This window comes from Oculina patagonica, chromosome 6 (assembly GCF_052425735.1).
Source record: "Oculina patagonica isolate OP01 chromosome 6, crgOcupat, whole genome shotgun sequence".
Taxonomy (NCBI): domain Eukaryota; kingdom Metazoa; phylum Cnidaria; class Anthozoa; order Scleractinia; family Oculinidae; genus Oculina; species Oculina patagonica.
Genome location: NC_135763.1, coordinates 31,458,269 through 31,481,847, shown reverse-complemented (window position 1 = coordinate 31,481,847; position 23,579 = coordinate 31,458,269). Strand labels below are relative to the sequence as shown.

Sequence of the window (23,579 nt, the reverse complement as noted above, 5' to 3'; positions counted from 1 at the left end):
AAGTCTTGACCAAAAGAAGGAAGAGTCGGCTTTCTGACAGGTGTGAACTGCAATTTAACAGGTGTCAATTATATTTGACAGCTTTCAACCGCAGTGCACTTGTCGTGCAGCCTTGCATTGGTCGGTTTTAGCTCAAAGCTTCTGCTTCGAATACACATCACTAGTGTTTTGCTAACCCAGCATTGTCTTGAATTGTCTTTCGACATAAAAACGAAAGACATTCAACGTTGTGGTGCAAAAATGAATTTCTCTATGCTGGTGGTTTTCATGTCATGGATTTCAATGATAACGTATCCAACGCACGCGGAAGGTGAGTCCGACAAATTTCTTTTATACACAAAAACTTCTGTTTTATGTAGTCACGAGCTCGAAGCGCAGACAAGTTGAATGTCGCTCAAATAATGCGCAAGCGAGTAGTTTAATTGTTTAAGTTAAACAGCTCTAAAGGATCGTAGTAACGGATCGTAGTAAATAACATGGGGCATGTTATTTGGATGGAATTGCAATATCGATCACTGTATCCAGTTTTTCGTCAAACTTTTCTTAGTTAAGGGTTAATTTGAATTTCATTATACCTGTTTTTTTAACGTTTAAGATCTATCATATGATTAAAAGTTTACTGAAAAACTTCAGTAGAAATATTAAAACTAATGTTGGCCGACGTTTCGATGATACTACCATCATTATCATAACAAAGTGGCTGTTTCTTCGTGCTTTGAATATAAAATGGGTAGAAACAGTATAAAGTAGAAATTTTAGACACGTTAAAAATTTATTTTTTTAAACAAACATTTCGAGTCTAATTGACTATCGCTCATGGAAAGTGCGAGTAGTCTAATTGTTTTAGTTATTGAGCTCTGAAGAATTGCAGTCCAAATCCTACAATTTCTTTGGAGTCCAAGCTGCAAAAATTGAAACAGTACTGTTCCCTTACTCTGGTAAAATTATGAATAGATGTTTTACCTGAACATTGAAAACTATTAAACATGGATGGAGAAAGTTATGACATTTAGCAGGTGGGTTTGTGATATTGGGCTTGAGCAATGAATTTAGTTGTTTGTCAATTATCCTCAGTTAAGGTGTTTAGTTTCATCACTTATTATTAATGCTAAAGATAAATGTATAAGGTTTATTGAAAAACTTCGGCAAAAATTAGTTAAGGCTAATGCCGTCCGTCGTTTCGATGATACTTCCATCATAATCAAGCAAAGTAATTGTTCCTACGTGGTTTGAATATAATTTAGTTGAAACTGAAGACATTTTAAACATGTTAAGAGTTTGTCTACCTAATTATTCGAAATTTACGCTTGTGTTAATTAAGGTGCTTGAAATTAACGCGACTTAAATTAACGCTAATTGAAGGAAAAGTTATTTCCCAATAAATAAAGGAAATTAACGCGAAAGAGGGAGAAACATTTCAAAATGAAGGAAATTAACGCGACGAATACAAAAGAAAAAACTTGTTAAGACAACAGGGAAACGTTTATTTCAACACTAGGCGTATAATCCTAAACGTAAGGGTTAAGCGAAGGATGAAGTCTAACCGCGTTGAGCGTTCTTCACAGTTTAAGTGAAACTGGTACATTTCCACACTGAGGAAATAATGCTTTTTTCTAAGAGCCGATACGTCTGGACTGTATCGAAAAATTGGGGCCAAAATAATGGAAATTAAGGTCATGGAAATTAACGCTGCACTTAATTAACGGCGCGGAAATTAACGTTCTCAAAAATTTACGCGACTTAAATTAACGCAATTTTTTTAAATTCCCGTTAATTTCATGACGGGTTAATTTCCTATAATAAGGTATTTAGACAGAAAGTTCTGCTTTAAAGTGAGACAATTTGGGCGAAGTGTAGTTATTGTACTTTTCAAAACGCAAATTTGAAATTCAAGCGCCATGCAATCGAAACATAATTTCAAATCTGATCATAAAAGCAAAATAGACCATGGAAAAAAAAAGAAAAAAAAGACATCATTTGCTTCGGCTAATGTTTTATTAGAATCTTTTCTTTGAAAATAAGCCTGGCAAATATGAAACGGGTTTTTATATGGACAAAATGTTTGACATCTGTTGACGCTTGGAAAATGAGTGACCGACAACTTAGAGCAAGAATGGTCAGGTCAGGCCCACTTTAAAGAAAAGTAGATCTTTCTTTCCTGAAACTATTTTTAATCTTATTTCAGAACGAAATCGTGAACTGTACTTCCCAAGCTATTACTTCTTTGCTGATAAGCGTTTGAAGAACCACAGGATAAAAACCGTGCATGTCACGGACTTGGACTTCTGTGAACTTCTTTGCTACCAACATGACGACTGTGTCAGTTTTAACATTAAAAAAGATCCAGACAGTGCAACAGGACAACAGGAATGTGAGCTGAATAATTCTACTCACCTGGAACATGATGGAGACCTGACAAATGACAACGCTTTCCTTTATCGCGGCGCAAAGGTAAAAACACCTAAAAATTACAATCCTTTTTTGAAAACCACCAAATTTTCTCAGCTTGCACTTAAAGAAATATTTGGGAAATAGAAACAAGAATTATATAACTTTTTAAATTTTGGTCTGATACGGTTGTTAAAGCAGGTGTTTTTAAGCGTTTCTAGTACCTGAGGAAAAAATTAAGTTGGTCACGGTTAGAGTAAACTACAGGTAAAGCTTTTCTTTAAAATCTTTCCTTTTTACATGTTTAAGAACGCCTGTGGAAAGAATCCGCGCTGCTACAACAAAGCAACTTGTCAGTCAGGATTTACAGACAAGGAATACCGCTGTTTGTGCACGCCTGGTTTTGCGGGCGAACAATGCGAGAAAGGTACGTGTGTTTTGTTGTTTTTGTTCATAAGGCTAATAACTTGGATGTTGATTGTGTGCTTACTGATCAATTTCAGTCATTAACAAGGCGCTCACAAACCTAAGAACCGGGCCTAGAGGCATAACTTCTAAGAAGTATAACTGCTTTTGTATGAAAGGCACAGCGCAACACAGTGAAACCCTTGGAAAGGCCGTTCGCGGCAGACATTAAACTAAACAACATCAGTGTTTAACACTGTTAACAAATCAACGCAAATGCAAGTGCAAAACCGTCCAAATAAAAGTGTTAAATTAAAAGCGAAAACATTTTGCGAGTTATATATAATTGATTGATAGCCTCAGGCCCAGTTGATTAAGTGCCAGTGCGTAAAATAGAGAATGTAAATGTATGTAAATCAGTTATAAATTTTATCTTTTATTGAATTGTGTGAAATGTGCGAGTCTTCAAAGAAAAAATAGAGAGATATTAAAAAAGAGGGGAGTCAGCTATAAGGGTAAAATATAATATGAATGGCGAAAGGACGATGAACGTATTCCAATCCTTCGCCATTCGTCGTTTACCCTTGGAAGGCCGCAGAAAGGCAGTCAGAAAACTCTTTCGCGTATTTTGAATCTAAAAATATTCCCCGATATACTTAACCTACTTCTTATTCTATTTTACTGGTATGTATGTATTTCAGAGAATTGGAAACAGATCAACGATGCTGCCGTTTGCTTTGGAGCTCGAGATGACACATACGGGACTTTTCACATCAAGGAAAACGGCCTCGTCTACACTTTCAAACTTGTTCACAGAAGCGGTGCTTTAAAATGTATCCCAAGTGTACCAGCTTCCTTCTGGGGCTGTGACGGCTCGAGTTATGGCGACAAGAGGCTAATGACCGTCATAACATACCCGAACAAGAATGCACTGGCGCTTGCGGATTACTTAAGAGATGAGTCAAAATGTACAAAATATTATACATATCAGATTGCTGGGATTGGTGTCAACTCAACAGAACTTGTGTTCAACAAACTTCCCACCCCGCTGTCAGTGTCTGTTGGACAGGAGATTCACATTTGGTATGGACAAGACTTGAATGACTGCACAGAGGACAATAACGCCGGGAAGACTTGCGCTGATGTCTATGCGTGGTACGCCTGAGAAGGGCATACACGAAGTACTTCAACTTGATCCAGTTTTTTTAAACCATATGGGCTTGAAACACAGCTTTGGGCGTTAACATTTCAAATTTCGATTTGAAAATCATAATCTAAAAATAAAAAGTAGTAGACAACGGATTAAAACACCGAAAAAATTGCGATTTTGTTCTCTTTGATAATTAAATAAAAAAGGAAACAATATCAGAACGAAAACAAGTCAACAAACAACTAGTCTTTAATGAAAGATTTTAAAACTTTAATACTTAAAATTGGAGGGCGGGGGAAGGAAGTTGGGGTTGGAGGCCAGCCCCATCTTTAAAGATGTTTAACTTCGTGTCAATTAATGTTATAAACACACAATTTGTCAACTTTCCCTAAACCTTTTCTGACAACATTTCGAGTTTTTGATTTTCCTATTGCAACCGGCTTTTCACAGCCATGTTTTACCAAGTTTGCACTTAAAAGGGTATTAGTCAATATTATTACTATGTATAATGATGCATTTTGCATTTATACACTTAATTTAGCAACAGCGTATTACATTAGACATAATTAAGTTTATTAAATTTGAAGGTAAAATCCAAGATGGCCGGCTGAATTTGTAACCAGACCATTTTTCTCTGTAATTTCATTATTGACTTATGTTATTTTTATCTTGACGCATTTTTTAATAGAAATTTAAGTTTTACAGTCCGCTAACTTTAATGAAATAAATTAGTAAATTCAAAATGGTGTATCCACGATTGCGGCTTTCTCATTATTAAACACGTCATAGTGACGTCGTTTTTGTTGCTTATGACAACCAAAAAATTAAAAAATTATTAACATCCTAATTGTATGTATGTTATTACAGCAGATAAAATCAAACAAATGACTTAATAAATAACGTCATATTACGTCATAATGACAGCAAAGCAACTATATTTACCAGAACAACCGTCTACACCATCCTGTATTGTTTTAGAGACCATAGCGTAAATAATTTTTAAGTTAAAAAAACGAGGGTTGGGGGAGGCTCCTCCCAGAAGGTTAAAAAAAGTGCTGCCTTTTATTGTTTTTCGTCAGCTTTCCTCGAGTGCTTCGCGCGTCGTTGACTGTTCGTTAGCTATAACCACTCGTATCCAACAAGGGCGAATGGAACAATTGTTTTAATGAATTCCTTTTAAGTATAAATCTACTGGACATTTCATTTTGATGTAAAAGAAGTGAAATTATGAGAAGGCGGAAAAAATTTGACACGGTGTTCACTTCTTGAGTTGAATGAAACTCGCAAGGAAAGCGAGCGAGAGACAATCAAAGAGGAACGAAAAAAAGCAGAGGAAAGCAGATGCTTATAAATAACAGAATCTTCTGTCGAATATGATTACACAGCATGAATTGGGATTTACATTAAATTAAAGGTGGTTAAATCTGGTGTACAGTCCGTTATCCAACTTTACACCATCAATTAAATGTTGTTAAAGGTGGTTAAACCAACCTTTACGCTACCGTTTGTAATACGATTTAAAGTTGGTGTAAAGAAGTCTCTTTATCTACCTTTATACTTGGGTGTAAAGCTGGGATAAAGGTTTAGTTTTTGACGCCTTACACCACGGTAAAGTTGTGTTTTCTTGCTGTGTTAGTGTTAAGATTGTATAATTACAATAGATTATTATCTGCATTTGCAAGATATGCTGTATCTCGTGTATTCATTGTTTTAAGGTGGCTCCATAGGGTTTTGAGATATTACGGCGCGCGCACAAGTGATACCCATCAAGAGATCATTTTCGCGTTATTTTTTAAACTAGTTTAATAAAAGTTGCTGAATTATTAAAAAGAAGGACTAAAATATGTTGTGCATTATTCTTTTTTTAAAATAACGGCCTTTGTTTTTGAGCTACATCTACTCAAAAAGTCCTACTTTTTGGTGTTTTTATGGCTTTGATCGTAAATTTCTTTAATTTTCTTCGGTGAAAATTTTTGAAATTCTCCTAACGGATTGAATCTGATGAGAAATAACTTTTAAAAACAAAAAACGTAGGGGTTGTCCAGGTCGTTTTTGCATTTTTGGTTATTTTGTGTTTTTTTGACTAAGCAAAAAAACTGGCTTACAAATTTAAAAAAAAAAAACGGCAAAAAGGGCAGTTAAAAAGGTATCACATCTATGCCAAATTTTAAGGAATTTCACCGAAGGAAACTCTAGTAAATACAAGGGGAAAATTTCAATTTTCGCCCGAATAACAATTACGTCATCAGAATAGAAATTGTCCAAGATCGCTATTTGAGCATGCGCGAACTTTCGAACCATACGAGTTGATGTGTAAAGACGAGCGTTCCCCGTTTTTGTCGGTTTTTGTGCGAATATCTGTTAACCCAAAGGTTAGTTAGAGACATACCTTAATCCTTTATGTAGCAGAATCTCTGAAATTCTGCTCGAATTATCTCACAATCGCGGAGACTATTCTTTATTTTCTCTTTTGCTTTCGATCGCACGAACTTCACAAAAGCGGCCAGAAGCACCGCGGACGTTGTAAACAGCTCTTTAGGGTATTGTAAACTCTTTTATCTGCTCAACACAGGAAAGCACGGCCGGGTGTTTTTTTATTGGCAGGAAGCAAGTCTCGCGTTTTCTCGCCGAAAATTTCACGCTCGCGTGAAACCGCCATGTTTGTTTTGATTTGCCGGCATTTCAAGCTCGCCCTTTCGTACCCATTCTTCGCGCGGTCAAGAAACCCTATGGAGCCACGTAAAGGAGCAATGTCACTTTATTTTAAGTAATTTTTCTGATTTTGAAGGATTTTGAAGGAAAATTCAGAATAATAGTTTTCTAACATAGAAAAACAACAAAGGAGTATAAAAACGCGAAAATTAACATGGATGGTTTTAACTTGAAAAAACGTGCCGTTTTTTCTAAGATGTGTTGTCCGTGACTTAGCTCCTTTAAATTGTTATACATGCACTGTTTCTTGCATTAAGTCAGTCAAACTCAATCTAACTGAGGTCACCCGGAAGAAAAAAGCGCGAAAAGGTTTCGTCAGATAATTGAGAGATTGAAAATCTCAATGAGAATGCCTGGCTGCATTCTCAAAACAAGGCATCAAGCCCGGGCCAAACGAGGAGGAGAGATGATGAGAGTTTCACCTCTCGCTATTCTTTTAGCATGGAACTCTCGTGCACTCTCATCAACCCTCACGCGCTCTCATCGACTTTGAACTTGCTCAAATTTTCCTGAGAGTCGATGAGAGCTGTACCAACTCTCGTTCTCGTTTGGCCTGAGTTGATAATAGTCGATAAGAGTTGACGAAAACTCTCACGAGAGTCAACTCTCATCAACTCTCATTCTCGTTTGGCCCGGGCTTCAAACCAAAAGCAGTCTATAGCATTTTCACGAATTTTCATTTATATGGACAAAAAATTTCAAAAGTACAACTTTGAGAAAGTAAACTTTCTTTCACAGAGAAAAAATATTTATCCTTTTGTCTAAGCAACCTGGGAAAAGGCAAAAAAAAAAAAAAAAGATTCATTTGCTTGCCACAAGAAAAGCACAAATTTACATTGGCTGCCTAGCTCTGCGTTAATGGTGTCTTCCTTAACAATGGGTCATATAATGGTAATAACTCGTTAATGGGCCATCAGAATACATGGCCAACATTCAGTTCTCCCTTCTGTCAAGCAAACTACAATATGTAATTAAAAAATTAAAACAACACCTGCATTGAAAAGGTCTCCGTTTGTTCATTATCTTGGTGTAATCTTTGGTTCGTGACCAAGCTTTTTATTTTTGCTTTTCAAAATGTTAAATACAAAAACGTTATTCTACTGCTCGGCCATCTCCACAAAAATTTGACAAAAACTTATTCAAGAATGGTAGCGAATGATAATTAGTTATGAATGATATCGGCAGTGTTATGTCATTGTAGTGTTGAAATTTGCATATTCACGCGAGGAAAGCGGTAAAACAAATTCTGTCACACATTGGCGAATAACGGTGTAAAGTTATAGTTAAAAATCCCATCACCCTTATGAAAATTTGTTGACCCAATATTTATATTCAAAATGCTCATAAACCTTTATTTCAAAAATGCTCATAAGCTTCCTTTTTTCTACACTGTATCTTAACTAGTTTCCTTACATTTGCAATAGTATATGTTGGGAGGAAGCGTTTAATTTCCATATCAAAGCAATGTGTCTATTGTGATCATCGCTCGGTTAATTCTGTTTACTACTACAGTCGAACCTCGATTATTCGGACTTTTCGATTATCCGGATCGACTTTTTCTCTGATCCCGTTTTCATGAATATTAATGACCTTTGAACCTTAAAAGTTTAAGGGGTAAAAAAATCAGAAATTATGTTAAAAGTCAGGAAAATTGCGTTTAAAACAGCGCATAACACGCTCCTCTTTCGAAACATCGAGCACTCGGAGACAAAAAGCATTATGATGCGTTCAGCTGAATTTTGGCTGGTTCAATGTTGTTTTGTTGCTAAGGGAACGTCTCGCTTGATCAGTTCGATCAGCGTGGGTTATGTAAACAAACGAAACGATCATAACTCAAAACGACAACATGTCTACGAAGCGAAAGCGATCTGTATGTTAAGTTAATTATTAATTTTATGTGGAGAACTTACATGGTGGTCATTCGAGATAGTTAACGGATTGAACGCAAGTAAAAAAAGGCGCGTATCAGGGTTACAACAACACTCTTGCACTTACACGAAAAGATTAATACAGGGAGGAATTAATCTTGCTGCTCAAGGTTAAGGTCTTTGTATTTCAACTTTAGTTTGATAGAACTTTGTCTCGTACAGCGGGTGGGACCGAAAAATATAAACCGCCTGCTACCACAGGTACCCCAAGCTCTATGGAAGATATAGACCGTGTGACCTTTGTTCAGCGTTGTGTGAGTGTTGTAATTTGAGCGTCACGGCGACCGTTTCGTAACAGCGAAATTATAAGGATTTGTATGGAAAATAACGATTCTTGTTTTAATTTGAAAATGCGAACTAGTTTGTAATAAAAAAAAACCTACCGAAAGTCCTCTGTCTGTTGTTCTTTCTCCTGTGTGGTTTTTGGACCGATTTAACGCTATTCCAGTGAGTTAAAGTTCCATTGCCTTATAACCATATAGGAGAAAGAACAACAGACAGAGGACTTAAAGTTGGTTTTTTTATTATTAAAAAACTAGTTCGCATTTTCAAATTAAAACAGGAATCGTTATTTTCCATACAAATCCTTTTAATTTGCTGTTACGCAACGGCCGCCGCTGAACAAAGGTCGCACGGTCTATATCTCCCATAGAGCTGGGGGTACCTGTGCTGCTATACATATATGTTATTTGCCGGCCAGGAGGTCCGTATGGGGAAAGCTATGCCCGAGGACTTTCTACTTTAATTTGTTTGGCTAAGAAACCTAGAAATATCGTGTCGCAAAATCTTTGTTTGTCTACACGCGCATTCAATTTTAATGCTGAGTCGACCTACAGGTAAGCAAGAGAATGCTGTTTGAAATTCTGAATAAAATGGTTTTATGTTATAGATACTGCTTTATGAAAAATTTACCTTTGAAACTGATGTTGCAAAATGCAATGGGTTTCCTGCAAGCATAGTTGACGAAACTGCAGAAATAAATTAACAAAATAAAAATAATAACCACTATATCAATAAAAATGCTTATTCGCTCTTTAAAAACGGGATAAAAACGGGATGTCTAACCAAAAGAAGGAGGAGTCAGTCTTTCTGACAGCTGTCATTGCAATTTGACAGCTATCAACTACAATGCACTTTTCATGCAGCCTTATATTAGTCCGTATTGGCCTGTAGATACATCTTCGAATACACGTCACTAGGGCTGTGCTAGCCCAGCATTATTTTAAATTGTCTTTCGACTTAAAAGCTAAAGACATCCACGTTGTGGAGTAAGAATGAATTTTTCTTTTCTGGTGGTTTTCGCGTCATGGATTTCAATGATAACTTATCCAACGCACGTGGAGGGTGAGTCCGAAAAATTTCTTTTATATCCATAAATTTGCGTTTTATGTTAGCCAAGTTGACTATTGTTGACAAAGGCAGTAGTCCTTATGTAGACCTTACTGAAACAAATTGAAACATATTCCTTCGTCCGGTGACATTATCAAAAACTTTTCCCCTGAAAATCAAACTGTTCGAAACATGGAGAAATTTATTACATGTAGCGTCGGTGGATTTAAAACACTGTTCGTTAATCAACATCCTCCCAGTTAATGCACATTTGTATGAGAAATAGTTTCATCATTACATATTTTTTAACGTTCAAGATTAATCATACGATTAAAAGTTTGCTGAAAAATTCAGTAGAGATATTAAAACTAATGCTGTCTGACCTTTTGATACTTCGCTATCAAGGCAAAGTGACTTTCACTTCGTGCTTTGAATATAAATTAGTGAAAACAGTACAGCAGGCATTTAGGTCAAGTTAAAGATCTAATTTATATAAACATGTCAAGACTAGTTGACTACCGCCCATAGAAATCGAGGTAATATGGACCAGCTCTAAAGAATCGCAGCGGTAAAAAACCAAAACATTTATGTAGACCATTCTGACAAAAATTTGAGACACCCTTACTCGGGAGAAAATATCGATTTATTTTTACCTGTAAATTGAAAACTCTAAACTTGGAGCGAATGTTATTATATGTATACGATGCAGGTGTATGTTTAATATTGATCAGTATATTAGCTCTTTTTCAAGTATCCTCGGGCTGTTAGTTAAAGGTGTATTTGCATATGAAACAGGTTCATTCAATATTTTCTCAACGTTTAAGGTTAACGTTTTAACTTTAGTACAAATATGAAAAATAATGCTCTCCGTCGTCTCGATGATACTTCCACCAACATCGAGACAGAGTGACTGTTCCTTTGTGGTTTGAACAATAATTAGATGAAAAAGACATTTTTGACATGTTGAAGATTTAGTTTATTTTAACATAAAGTTCTCTTTCAAAGTATGACACATTTCGGGTGCGTGGGACTTTTTGAAATGCAAATTGAAAAATTCATGTTACGCTGTGTCAAGCGCCATGCAGTCTAAACATACTTTCAAATGTCATAAAACCAAAGTAAATAAATAAATGATATGAGTTGCTTATGTTTTAACAGAATATTTCATTTGAGAGTATGCTTCGCAAAAATAAACGCGTTTTTCTATAAATAGGTTGTTTGACAGATTTTGAAGCCCTGAAAGTTGACCAACAATTTGACACAAGGATTGTCAAGTCAGGTCCCCTTTAAAGAAAAGTAGATCTTTCTTTAATTATATTTTATATATCTAATTTCAGGTCTAAATCGTGAACTGTACTTCCCAAGCTACTATTTCTTTGCTGATAAACGTTTGAAGAACCACAAGATAAAAACCGAGCATGTCATGGACTTGGACTTCTGTGAACTTCTCTGCTACCAGCATGACGACTGTGTCAGTTTTAACATTAAAAAAGTTCCCGATAGTGCAACAGGACAACAGGATTGTGAGCTGAATAATTCTACTCACATGGAACATGATGGAGACCTGACAGAGGACAACGCTTATCTTTATCGCGGCGCGAAGGTAACAATGCCTAAAAATTGGAGTTTTTTAAAATTGTAACCATCATTTATATGCATCCTTGCTCTTTCTTACTTAAACACTACTTATTCAAAGTACCAGTGTGTGTTGCTTTGGCTGAGCTCTGTTTGCTGGGACAAAACAAAAAAATTTCGATTGAAAGTAACTGAGAAAAAAATAAAAATTGATCACGGTTAGGACAAACTAGGAAAAGCATTTCTTCCATTCCTGGAGATAAACTAAAGTCAATGCCAGCAAGGACTCGAGCCAAAACTTAAGCTCAGAACTTGAGCTCAGGACTCAAGTCAGAACAGGTTAATATTTTTAGTTTTTGAACAGTGTGAAACTGTAATATCCTTGTTGCAGCTATAATAATAATGTAATTTTTACACAATATATAGTAAATATATATGGCATTGCCACAACTAACAAATAAAAGCTAACCGCAAGCAAACTGGAGTGAAAGCTAACCGCAAACAAACCGAAGTGAAAGTTAACCGCAAGCAAACTGTAGAGAAAACTAACTACAAGCAAACCAGAGTGAAAGCTAACCGCAAGCAAACCAGAGTTAAAGCTAACAGCAAGCAAACCGAATTGAAAGCTTACCGCAAACAAATCGAAGTGAAAGGTAACCGCAAGCAAACTGTAGTGAAAGCTGACCGCAAGCAGAGACTGTAGTGAAGCAAGCAAACCGAAGTGAAAGCTAACCGCAAACAAACCGAAGTGAAAGCTAACCGCAAGCAAACTGTAGAGAAAGCTAACCTCAAGCAAACCCGAGTTATAGCTAACAGCAAGCAAACCAAAGTGAAAGCCAACCGCAAACAAACCGAAGTGAAAGCTTACCGCAAGCAAACCGGAGTAAAAACTTACCGGTCCTCGTACAGGCTAACCGGAGCGCTGTTAGAAACCTGGCTCATGTCCTGGCTCGAATCCTTATCTCGAGTCTTTTCTCGAGCCGTAGCTCGAGTCCTGGATCGAATCCTGGCGCGTGTTCTGACTCTTTATTTAACTATCCTTTCATTTCTGTTTTCTTGTTTAAGAATACCTGTGGAAAGAATCCGCCCTGCTACAAAAACGCAAAATGTCAGTCAGGATTTACAGAAAAGGGATACCGCTGTTTGTGCACGCCTGGTTTTGCGGGCGAACACTGCAAGCAAGGTACGTGTGTTGTGTAGCCTTTGTTCATAAGTCTAATAACTTGGATGTTGATTGTGTGCTTACTGCTCCATTTCTGTCATCGACAAGAAGCTCACAGAGCTTAGAACTGCGACTAGAAGCTTGGCCATTGTGATGAATAACTGGTTTAAGCATTAAGGGCATGGCGCAACACAGCAAAACCTTTGGAAAGGTCGGTCGCGTGTCAGGCACTGAACGGAAATTTTAAAAGTGAATTATAAGATCAAAGAAAATCGATCGTTTGCCTCAGGCTTAATGGTGCCTGAAGTGCGGAGGATGTTAATCTGTGTAAACCAGTTATAGATTGTAATGTTTATTGTATTGTATGGAATGTGCCGTTCTTGGTTTTCAAAGTAAAAGAAAGGAGAATGAGCTGATAATCTTGATAAGCAAAGGGAAAATATAATGGACGATGAACGCGTTCTTTCGCCATTCATATTTTACCTTCAAATACAGCAGAAAGGCAGCCAGAAGCTCGAATTATTTTTCATTTTTTAGCCAGAGAACTTTACCGTGTATTTTCAATCGAAAATAGTCCCAGGTATACTATAAGCCTACTCTTTACATTGTTTTCATTGGTATGTACATGTTTATTTCAGAGAATTGGAAAAAAATCAACAATGCTCCTGTTTGCTTTGGAGCTCGAGATGACACATACGGGACTTTTAACATCAAAGAAAGCGGCCTCGTCTACACGTTCAAACTGGTTCACAGGAGTGGATACTTAAAATGTATCCAAAATGTACCAGCATCCTACTGGGGCTGCGACGGCTCGAGTTATGGAGACGAGAGGTTACTGACCGTCATAACATACCCGAACAAGACTGCTCTGTTGCTTGCGGATTACCTGAAAGATGTTTCTGGTTGTGGAAAAAATTATTATTTATATCAGATTGCTGGGATTGGTGTCAACTCCCCAGAACTTGTGTTCAACAAACTGCCCACCCCGTTGTCAGTGTCTGTTGGCCAAGAGTTTCACATTTGGTATGGACAAGACTTGAAAGATTGCTCAGAGGACAATAACGACGGGCAGACCTGCGCTGATGTCTATGCGTGGTACGCCTGACAAGGACATACATGAAGTACTTCATCTTAATCCTGATTTATTTAACCCAATGTGGACTTTGGCCAAGAGTTTCAAATTTGGTATGGACAAGACTTAAAAGATTGCTCAGAGGACAATAACGACAGGCAGACCTGCGCTGATGTCTATGCGTGGTACGCCTGACAAGGACATACATGAAGTACTTCATATTAATCCTGATTTATTTAACCCAATGTGGACTTTGGCCAAGAGTTTCAAATTTGGTATGGACAAGACTTAAAAGATTATTATTTTTAACGATAACTTAGTTGGTCAATATGTCTACACTGATCGATTATATAAAAATTATGGTCTAGATGCGAGAAATGGATACATTGGTACAATTGCAAATTCCTTTCTTTTGAAGTATAATGCCTAATATGGCTGTTTTCTGGAGTAGAATTCGAAGCCTAGAAATATTGTTGGCTACCGGTGACGTCAGAACACTATAAATAGTATATGTTAAAGGAGCATTGTCACGATAAACCTCAAAGGAATAGTTTTCTAACGTAAAAAAACAACAAAGGAGTAAACACCGAGGTTGGTTTTAACTAACGAAGATTGGGACTGATTATAAAGTCTATAAACAACGATCTTGAAAAAACTTGCCAGTTTTTTCAAGATCCGTTGCCCGTGACGTAGCTCCTCTAAGTTTCTGACTATGCAGGCCTCTTTCAGCAGCAGTTAGTCAATCTTTGAGTACTATGAATCCGCTGAAACAACGCTGTATCAAGGGGAAGCGCTTGATATAGCGGACAGTTCTTCTGTTATAATGAACTTTTATTTAGAATTCCCAATCAATGGGGAATGAAGTAAAGGAAAGGACAGCAGACGCTTGTAGACAACAGAATGGTCTGTCGAAATATGATTATTGTTAAAATTGTATATTTATTAATTGTAATAGATAATCATCTGCATTTGCAAGAAATGCCGTATCTCGTGTATACAATGTTAAAATAAAAATTTGTTCTTGTTCTCGCCACAAACTGCATTTCCTTGTGTTAATTGCGTTAATTTCCTTTATTTTAAAATTTTACCTCCTCTATCGCGCAAATTCCCTTTATTTAGGAGTAAGTCTTCCTCCAATTCGCGTTAAGTTAAATCGCGTTAATTACAAATACCTTAATTAACACGATAATAAAGTAAAAAAACCTTTATAAATAGGAGTGGTTATTCGATCTTCAAAAAATCCATGATAAAAATGGGAAGTCTTGACCAAAAGAAGGAGGAGTCGGCTTTCTGACAGGTGTGAATTGCAATTTAACAGGTGTCAATTATATTTGACAGCTTTCAACCGCAGTGCACTTGCCATGCAGCCTTGCATTGGTCGGTTTTAGCTCAAAGCTTCTGCTTCGAATACACATCACTGGTGTTTTGCTAACCCAGCATTGTCTTTAATTGTCTTTCGACATAAAAACGATAGACATTCAACGTTGTGGTGCAAAAATGAATTTCTCTATGCTGGTGGTTTTCATGTCATGGATTTCAATGATAACGTATCTAACGCACGTGGAAGGTGAGTCCGACAAATTTCTTTTATACACAAAAACTTCTGTTTTAAGTAGTCACGAGCTCGAAGCGCAGACAAGTTGAATGTCGCTCAAATAATGCGCAAGCGAGTAGTTTAATTGTTTTAGTTAAACAGCTCTAAAGGATCGTAGTCCAAAAGCTACAATTTTATGTAGACCATGCTAACAATGATTTGAAACATCCCCTTGGCTTACTCAAGTGAAATTGTTTTTACCTTGTAAAAGGAAGATTTCGAAACATGGGGCATGTTATTTGGATGGAATTGCAATATCGATCACTGTATCCAGTTTTTCGTCAAATTTTTCTTAGTTAAGGGTTAATTTGAATTTCATTATACCTGTTTTTTTTTTTAACGTTAAAGATCTATCATATGATTAAAAGTTTACTGAAAAACTTTAGTAGAAATATTAAAACTAATGTTGGCCGACGTTTCGATGATACTACCATCATTATCATAACAAAGTGGCTGTTTTTTCGTGCTTTGAATATAAAATAGGTAAAAACAGTATAAAGTAGAAATTTTAGACACGTTAAAAATTTATTTTTTTAAACAAACATTTCGAGTCTAATTGACTATCGCTCATGGAAAGTGCGAGTAGTCCAATTGTTTTAGTTAATGAGCTCTGAAGAATTGCAGTCCAAATCCTACAATTTCTTTGGAGACCAAGCTGCAAAAATTTGAAACTTTACTGTTCCCTTACTCTGGTAAAATTATGAATAGATGTTTTACCTGAACATTGAAAACTATTAAACATGGATGGAGAAAGTTATGACATTCAGCAGGTGGGTTTGTGATATTGGGCTTGAGCAATGAATTTAGTTGTTTGTCAATTATCCTCAGTTAAGGTGTTTAGTTTCATCACTTATTTTAATGCTAAAGATAAATGTATAAGGTTTATTGAAAAACTTCGGCAAAAATTAGTTAAGGCTTATGCCGTCCGTCGTTTCGATGATACTTCCATCATAATCAAGCAAAGTAATTGTTCCTACGTGGTTTGAATATAATTAAGTTGAAATTGAAGACATTTTAAACATGTTAAGAGTTTGTCTACCTAATTATTCGAAATTTACGCTTGTGTTAATTAAGGTGCTTGAAATAAACGCGACTTAAATTAACGCTAATTGAAGGAAAAGTTATTTCCCAATTAATAAAGGAAATTAACGCGAAAGAGGGAGAAACATTTCAAAATGAAGGAAATTAACGCGACGAATACAAAAGAAAAAACTTGTTGAGACAACAGGAAAACGTTTATTTCAACACTAGGCGTATAATCCTAAACGTAAGGGTTAAGCGAAGGATGAGAAGTCTAACCGCGTTGAGCGTTCTTCACAGTTTCAGTGAAACCGGTACATTTCCACACTGAGGAAATAATGCTTTTTTCTAAGAGCCGATACGTCTGGACTGTATCGAAAAATTGGGGCCAAAATAATGGAAATTAAGGTCATGGAACTTAACGCTGCACTTAATTAACGGCGCGGACATTAACGTTCTCAAAAATTTACGCGACTTAAATTAATGAAAATTTTTGAAATTCCCGTTAATTTCATGACGCGTTAATTTCCTATAATAAGGTATTTAGACAGAAAGTTCTGCTTTAAAGTGTGACACATTTTGGGCGAAGTGTAGTTATTGTACTTTTCAAAACGCAAATTTGAAATTCAAGCGCCATGCAATCGAAACATAATTTCAAATCTGATCATAAAACCAAAAAAGACCATTGAAAAAAGAAAAAGGCATATCTTGCTTCGGCTAATGTTTTAATAGATTCTTTTTTTTTTTTTTTTTCCTTTGAATATATGAACTTTTTATTTGGACAGGTTGCTTGACAACTGTTGACGCCTGGAAAATAAGTGACCGACAACTTGGCGCGAGAGTGGTCAGGTCAGGCACTTTAAAGAAAAGTGGATCTTTCTTCCCTGAAATTATTTTTAATCTAATTTCAGAACGAAATCGTGAACTGTACTTCCCAAGCTATTACTTCTTTGCTGATAGACGTTTGAAGAACCACAGGATAAAAACCGTGCATGTCATGGACTTGGAATTCTGTGAACTTCTTTGCTACCAGCATGACGACTGTGTCAGTTTTAACATTAAAAAGGTTCCCGACAGTGCAACGGGACAACAGAAATGTGAGCTGAATAATTCTACTCATCTAGAACATGATGGAGACCTGAAAAAGGACAACGCATACCTTTATCGCGGCGCGAAGGTAAGCAACACTTTTCTCAGCAAACACTTGGCAGACAGTAAAAAGAATTATCTCACTTTCCAAATTTTGGTCTGATGTGGTTAATAATAAAGCTGGTGTTTTTAAGCTTGTCTAGAGGGAAAGAAAGTTGATCATGTACGGTGTCGGAGCGAACTAGGTCAAGTATTTTTTTTTTTCTTGTCTTTCTGTTTAAGAACGCCTGTGGAAAGAACCCTCCCTGCTTCAACAACGCGACTTGTCAGTCAGGATTTACAGACAAAGGATACCGCTGTTTGTGCACGCCTGGTTTCGCGGGCGAATACTGCGACAAAGGTCCGTGTGTTGTGTTGTTTTTGTTCATAAGGCTAACAACTTAGATGTTGTTTGTGTGCTTACTGATCAATTTCAGTCATAAACAAGGCGTTCACAGAGCTTAGAATCGGGCCTAGAAGCATAACTTCTAAGACAAAAACACATTCTCGTAGTATAACTGCTTTTGTATGAAAGGTACAGCGCAACACAGTGAAACCTTTGGAAAGGCCGGTCGCGGCAGACATTGAACTAAAAACATGTCTAAAAGTTTTAAAAGCTAATTTAATGCGAAAGAATTCTGCGAGTTATACAGAACTGATTGATTGTCTCAGGCCCAGTTGATAAAGTGCCAGTGCGTAAAATAGAGAATGTAAATGTATGTAAATTTATATAAATGTCAGTTATAAATTGTAACTTTTATTGTATTGTGTGAAATGTGCCAGTCTTCAAATAAAAAATAGATATTAAGAAAAGAGGCCAGTCGGCTAAAAGGGTGACTATGAATGGCGAAAGGACGATGAACGTGTACTTTCGCCAGTCATCGTTCACCCTTGGAAGGCCGTAGCAGGCAGCCGGGGGGGCCCCCCCCCCCCCCCCAAAATCCCCCGTCCAACAGAAAACTTTTCCTCGTATTTTCAATCGAAAATAGTCCCCGATATTTTCTAAACTTACTTCTTATTCTATTTCACTGGTACCGTATGTATTTATCTTAGATAATTGGAAACAGATCAACGATGCTGCCGTTTGCTTTGGAGCTCGAGATGACACATACGGGACTTTTAACATCAAAGAAAGCGGCCTCGTCTACGCGTTCAAACTTGTTCACAGGAGTGGTTCCTTAACCTGTTCAACATCAGATGCCCCATCGTCCAACTGGGGCTGTGACCACCCAAATTTTGGAGACGAGAGGCTACTGACCGTCATAACGTTCCCTAACAAGACTGCTCTGTTGCTTGCCGATTACCTAAGAGATGATTCTGGTTGTGGACACAAATATTATTTATACAAGCTTGCTGGAATAAGTATCAATTCCCCCGAACTTGTGTTTAACAAGCTTCCAATTCCGCTGTCAGTGTCTGTTGGCCAAGAGTTCCAAATTTGGTATGGACAAGACTTGAAAGATTGCACCGAGAACAACAACAGCGGGGAGACCTGTGCTGATGTCTACGCGTGGTACGCCTAAGAAGTGCATACACGAAGTACTTCATTTTAATCTTGATTTATTTAAGCCAATGTGGACTTTAGAAACAGCTTTGGACGTCAACTTAAAAAAATGCAAACAGTTGATTAATCAGCAACTAAATTTAATATTCCCTTTCTAGATTTTGTAAAAAATAATGAAAGTAAACTTCGATTTGAAAATCATAATCTAGAAATAGAAACTAGTAGACACAACAGATTGGAATACCGGATAATTTGCGAATTTGTTCTCTTTGTTCATTAGATGAAATAACAACAATATCAGAACGGAATTGTTCGAATAAAAAAGTCTTCGATATTACAACTTAAACCTTAATTAATCCGGTGGTGGAGGGCGGGGGGAAGAGGAGCCGAGCATGATCCAGACCGCGCGAGCAACAGGGAATTGTCGATAAAGTAGCACACCGAGTCAACGGAACACAACATCCATCCGAAAGACGCTCAGTTCCTCAAACGTGGCATAAACAATTACAGCAAGAGGCTTTTCTTGGAGTCGTGGCACTCTACTTTGGACAGCGACGCTGTAAACGAACGGAAAGCGTTCCCTCGCGCTTATGTGCCTTAAATTTAAAATCAATAATGTAAGAAGCGCAACAGATTGGTAGCGCGAGCACAAACGAACTTTTGAACTCTGATGAAGGTGAACAGGAAAGTCACCGAAAATTTAGTTTCCAAAAAAAAATTAGATCGGCTTAAAAACCGTTTTATTTCATAAATGTCCTATACCGATCGCAATACTGGTTCCAGTATTTTCAGTTATATTAAGCAACAAATCTTTAATGGAAGATTTTAAACCTTTGAAACTTTAATTTTGGGGGTTTGGAGGGCCGCCCCAACTTTGAAGATGTTTAAATTAAAAAAAATAATGTTATAAACACAAAATCTTTCAGCTTTCCTTTTACTTTTTCTGACAACATTTAAAATTTTTTGATTTTCCAATTGCAACCGGCTTTTGACAGCCATGTTTTTACCAAGTTTGCACTTTGAAGGGCATTAATCAATATTATTACTATGCATTGTGATGGATTTTGCATTTTAACACTTAATTTAGCAATAGTGTATCACATGAGTCATAATTAAGGTCATTGAATTTAAAGCTAAAATCCAAGATGGCGGACTAAATTTGTAACCAGACCATTTTTTCTCTGTAATGTCATTATTGACTGATGCCCTTTTTATCTTGAAGCTTTTTTTCATAAGAGATTTTAAGTTTTACAGTCCGCTGACTTTAATGAAATAAATTATTGAAAGGAAAATCAAAAAGGTGGATCCAAGATTGCGGCTTTTCAATATTAAAGACGTCATAGTGATGTCGTTATTATTGCTTATGACAACCAAAGCTTTATCAGAAACAAACATCTCATCCGACACGTCGCTGTTAAGAGCAGATAAAATCAAAAAAATGTCGTAATAAATAACAACAACAACAAGGTTTATTTGAACTGCAAAAAAATTACAAGTTTCTACTCAAACAATAAATAAATTAAAAATACATACAGTTGCTGTTCACCCAAAATAACTAAAAAGCTAAACTAGTTGGGTAACCACAATTTATTAATTTAAAGTAAATATAAGGTCAGAAAAGAGGCATTTTACATTTTACACACTGAATTAATTAGGTACATTACAGAACAAATAATTTTTAAGCATGTATGTACAATAAGAAAAGAACAAAGGCAGAAATGCAAGGATAATTCTCTTTTAAATGAGTTAGGAGTTAGAACCTTAAATCTCTCATCAATTTAATTTCATTATATAGGTCCATTGGTGAATGACGTCATATTGTCATAATGAGTCCAAAGCAACTATGTTTACTAGAAAAACCGTCTACACCATCCTGTATTATTTTAGTGACCATAGGGTAAATAGTTTTAAAGTTAAAAAACCGGGGTGGGGGGCTCCCAAATCCCAGAAGGTTTAAAAACTTTTGCATTCATCTATGATTCTGTGTTTAGCAACCCAAGATATTTATTAAATATAATTATACGATCTTTCAATACAATAATAATATGTTGTAGTAACATGAATACATACGGAAATGTTTATTGTCGTCAGATAATCTTAATTTTAAACGGAATTTCATAATTTGCATTTTCCTCTGAAATAAAGGATATTTGACCGAAAAAAACAACCTAGTGATTTTTGTTATACCCAAGCCTATCTAACATAAATTGTTGAGCGTTATTGAATTTTTCACCCTTGCCACAATATGTTTCAGTTTTACGAACAGGCGTCGTAAAGCTGGAAGTCTTACTTACCCAAGGATCTGACAGCTGTCAATCCCAGGGAGGGGAACTCCTATATGAAAGGGGCGGGGATACTCTTCGGAAATTTTGAAAAGAACTTTTAATTTTTAAAGTATTTTTTTTTATTTTTTTAATTTTTAAAGTAAAACCAGTGAGCAGCACGTCTGCGAACTACTTGAGTTGTAAAACCTTTTTATTTTCTCCTACGCGTTTCGTGTGACTAGCGCACACTTCTTCAGGGAGTTTAACAATACAATCAAGTATACCTGTATATATACCTAGAGACAATTCTGCATTTCGCAAAAAAACAACACCTACGAATATGCGTATACAAACCGCTAAGTAATGCGTCTAGGAAACAGGCGGAAAAATATAAAGGTGTGACATATTTTGAGTGTGACATAACTATTTGGGGCCCACAGTTTAAGCTTAAACTGTGGGCCCCAAATAGTTATGTCACACTCAAAATATGTCACACCTTTATATTTTTCCGCCTGTTTCCTAGACGCATTACTTAGCGGTTTGTATACGCATATTCGTAGGTGTTGTTTTTTTTGCGAAATGCAGAATTGTCTCTAGGTATATATACAGGTATACTTGATTGTATTGTTAAACTCCTTGAAGAAGTGTGCGCTAGTCACACGAAACGCGTAGGAGAAAATAAAAAAGTTTTACAACTCAAGTAGTTCGCAGACGTGCTGCTCACTGGTTTTACTTTAAAAATTAAAAAAAGCTGGAAGTCTTACTTACCCAAGGATCTGACAGCTGTCAATACCGGGGAGGGTAACTCCTATATGACAGGGGCTGGGATACTCTTCGGCAATTTTGAAAAGAACGCCTAAAAGAGACCAATCTGGGTGTGGCTCATGCTTTTCTTGACCCCTATAATATATAGATTTAGGCAAGCCTAAAAGCGGAGCTCCCCAGTTAATTATTTTGCACTTTATCGAAACCTGAATTCAAGCCATTGTACAATTTTAAGGCTAAGAATATAATATTCGTTTTATTTTTTTTTTAATTAATATTAATATTGTTACTTACTTTTTTTTTTTACCGTGTCCCGGGGGGGGGGGGGAAGAGGTACTCCCTAAAATTTACTAAAGGGGTGTGCAACTGAGTCGCTGAGACTCTGGACCTGTTCCAGAGAAAAACGGCTCAATTTGCGACCCTGTTCCAGACAAACAGTGCAAAATAGGTACCCTGTTCCAGACAATATCCACAATGAAAAATATATGAAGATAGATATAAAAACACTAGCGTACATCACAAAGCGCTCACTTGACTTTGTCTGTGGCTTGGAGAAAAACCAATGAGAGGAGCGGAGTTTCATAGCTAAACTTGATAGTGTTCCACAGTCAAAAGGGTGATTTGTATACCCTGTTTCAGAGTCAGAGAGGCAAAAGGCATACCCTGTTGAGCAGAACATACCCGTATAGCCCTTATATGGGAGTACCGTATACAGCAACACCAAATAAGCCGAGAACAAACAAAATCAATCAAAACGTTTTAATTCCACCGACAGCATTATGATCCAGAAGTCTGGATGGGAAATTATGCTGCAAAACGGGTAATTATGTAACCTTCGTGTAGATAAGGAGGGGGTAGTAGGGCTGCATGTTGGGGTAGATAGGCATATCACGTGGTAAATTAGCAAATCACTTAACATTTAGAGTATAAAGGAAATAATATACATCTACATTAAGAATATGGTTAATTTTCTTTTTTTCATTTATTCATTTGTTTTTATTTTCACTTTTTGCCTATATTTTAATTTTGAATGGAAATGGCAGAGGTCATACATGTAGCAAAGGGTTTACAGCATATTGCCATAAGCTAATGCCAAGCAACCGGAGTGAAAGCTAACCACAAGCAAACTAGAGTGAAAGCTAATCCCAAGCACACCGGATGAATAAAGCTAACTGCGAGCAAACAGGGGTGAACCTAACTACAAGCAAACCGGAGTGAAACTAACTGGAAGCAAAGAAGGGACATTCTGTAACCCCATCCCACCCCCCCCCCCAAAAAAAAAGGATGATAGCACCTTTTTTACTTTTACATGTCTTTTTGAGTCCCCTTCCTCTTAAGGGGTTTCACTTCACTTACAGAAATAAAAAAACAAAAATTCTGGGAAGATAGAATATTGTTTGTGAGTCTCAAACTCAGTTTTGTTCTTTGATTACGCAGAAAAAATAGAATCATGTTTGCTTGTGTATAAAACTATGCAAGAAAAAAATATAGCATCAATACTTTGACTGCTCTTTTAAAAATTTGTATGCTTTATTGTACACATTTTTGTGGAGTCATGTTGCCCATTCGTCATGGAGCTCACA

At 36.6% G+C, this 23,579-nt stretch overlaps 2 protein-coding genes across 3 annotated transcripts in view; both read left to right on the top strand.

Moving 5' to 3' along the window:
- The first annotated feature begins 212 nt into the window (after positions 1-212).
- On the top strand, positions 213-4,662 carry LOC144658283 (uncharacterized). The gene is made up of 4 exons (XM_078518690.1): positions 213-310; positions 2,186-2,451; positions 2,698-2,815; positions 3,495-4,662. Exons 1-4 carry the CDS (start codon positions 241-243, stop codon positions 3,956-3,958), a joined length of 918 nt encoding a protein of 305 aa, XP_078374816.1. The 5' UTR covers positions 213-240; the 3' UTR covers positions 3,959-4,662.
- Positions 4,663-9,767: 5,105 nt separating this feature from the next.
- The window catches only part of LOC144658280 (uncharacterized), a 39,225-nt gene continuing 25,413 nt past the window's right edge, over positions 9,768-23,579 (top strand). Inside the window, exons 1-4 of one of the 2 annotated variants that reach the window (XM_078518687.1) lie at positions 9,768-9,927; positions 11,250-11,515; positions 17,707-17,824; positions 18,517-19,002. In XM_078518687.1, the coding sequence (XP_078374813.1) occupies positions 9,858-9,927; positions 11,250-11,515; positions 17,707-17,824; positions 18,517-18,986 (924 nt within the window). In that variant the 5' untranslated portion in view covers positions 9,768-9,857 and the 3' untranslated portion in view covers positions 18,987-19,002. Of the gene's footprint in view, positions 9,928-11,249; positions 11,516-12,552; positions 12,671-13,287; positions 13,809-17,706; positions 17,825-18,516; positions 19,003-23,579 lie in introns of those variants that run through there. The other variant, XM_078518688.1, reaches the window with a different exon arrangement.

Bases quoted from the DNA above. Each gene is read 5' to 3' on its own strand.
- LOC144658283 (XM_078518690.1), top strand. From the start codon at position 241: ATGAATTTCTCTATGCTGGTGGTTTTCATGTCATGGATTTCAATGATA. The intron at 2,452-2,697 runs GTAAAAACACCT...TACATGTTTAAG, and splicing joins TCCTTTATCGCGGCGCAAAG to AACGCCTGTGGAAAGAATCC. The intron at 2,816-3,494 runs GTACGTGTGTTT...TATGTATTTCAG, and splicing joins GGGCGAACAATGCGAGAAAG to AGAATTGGAAACAGATCAAC.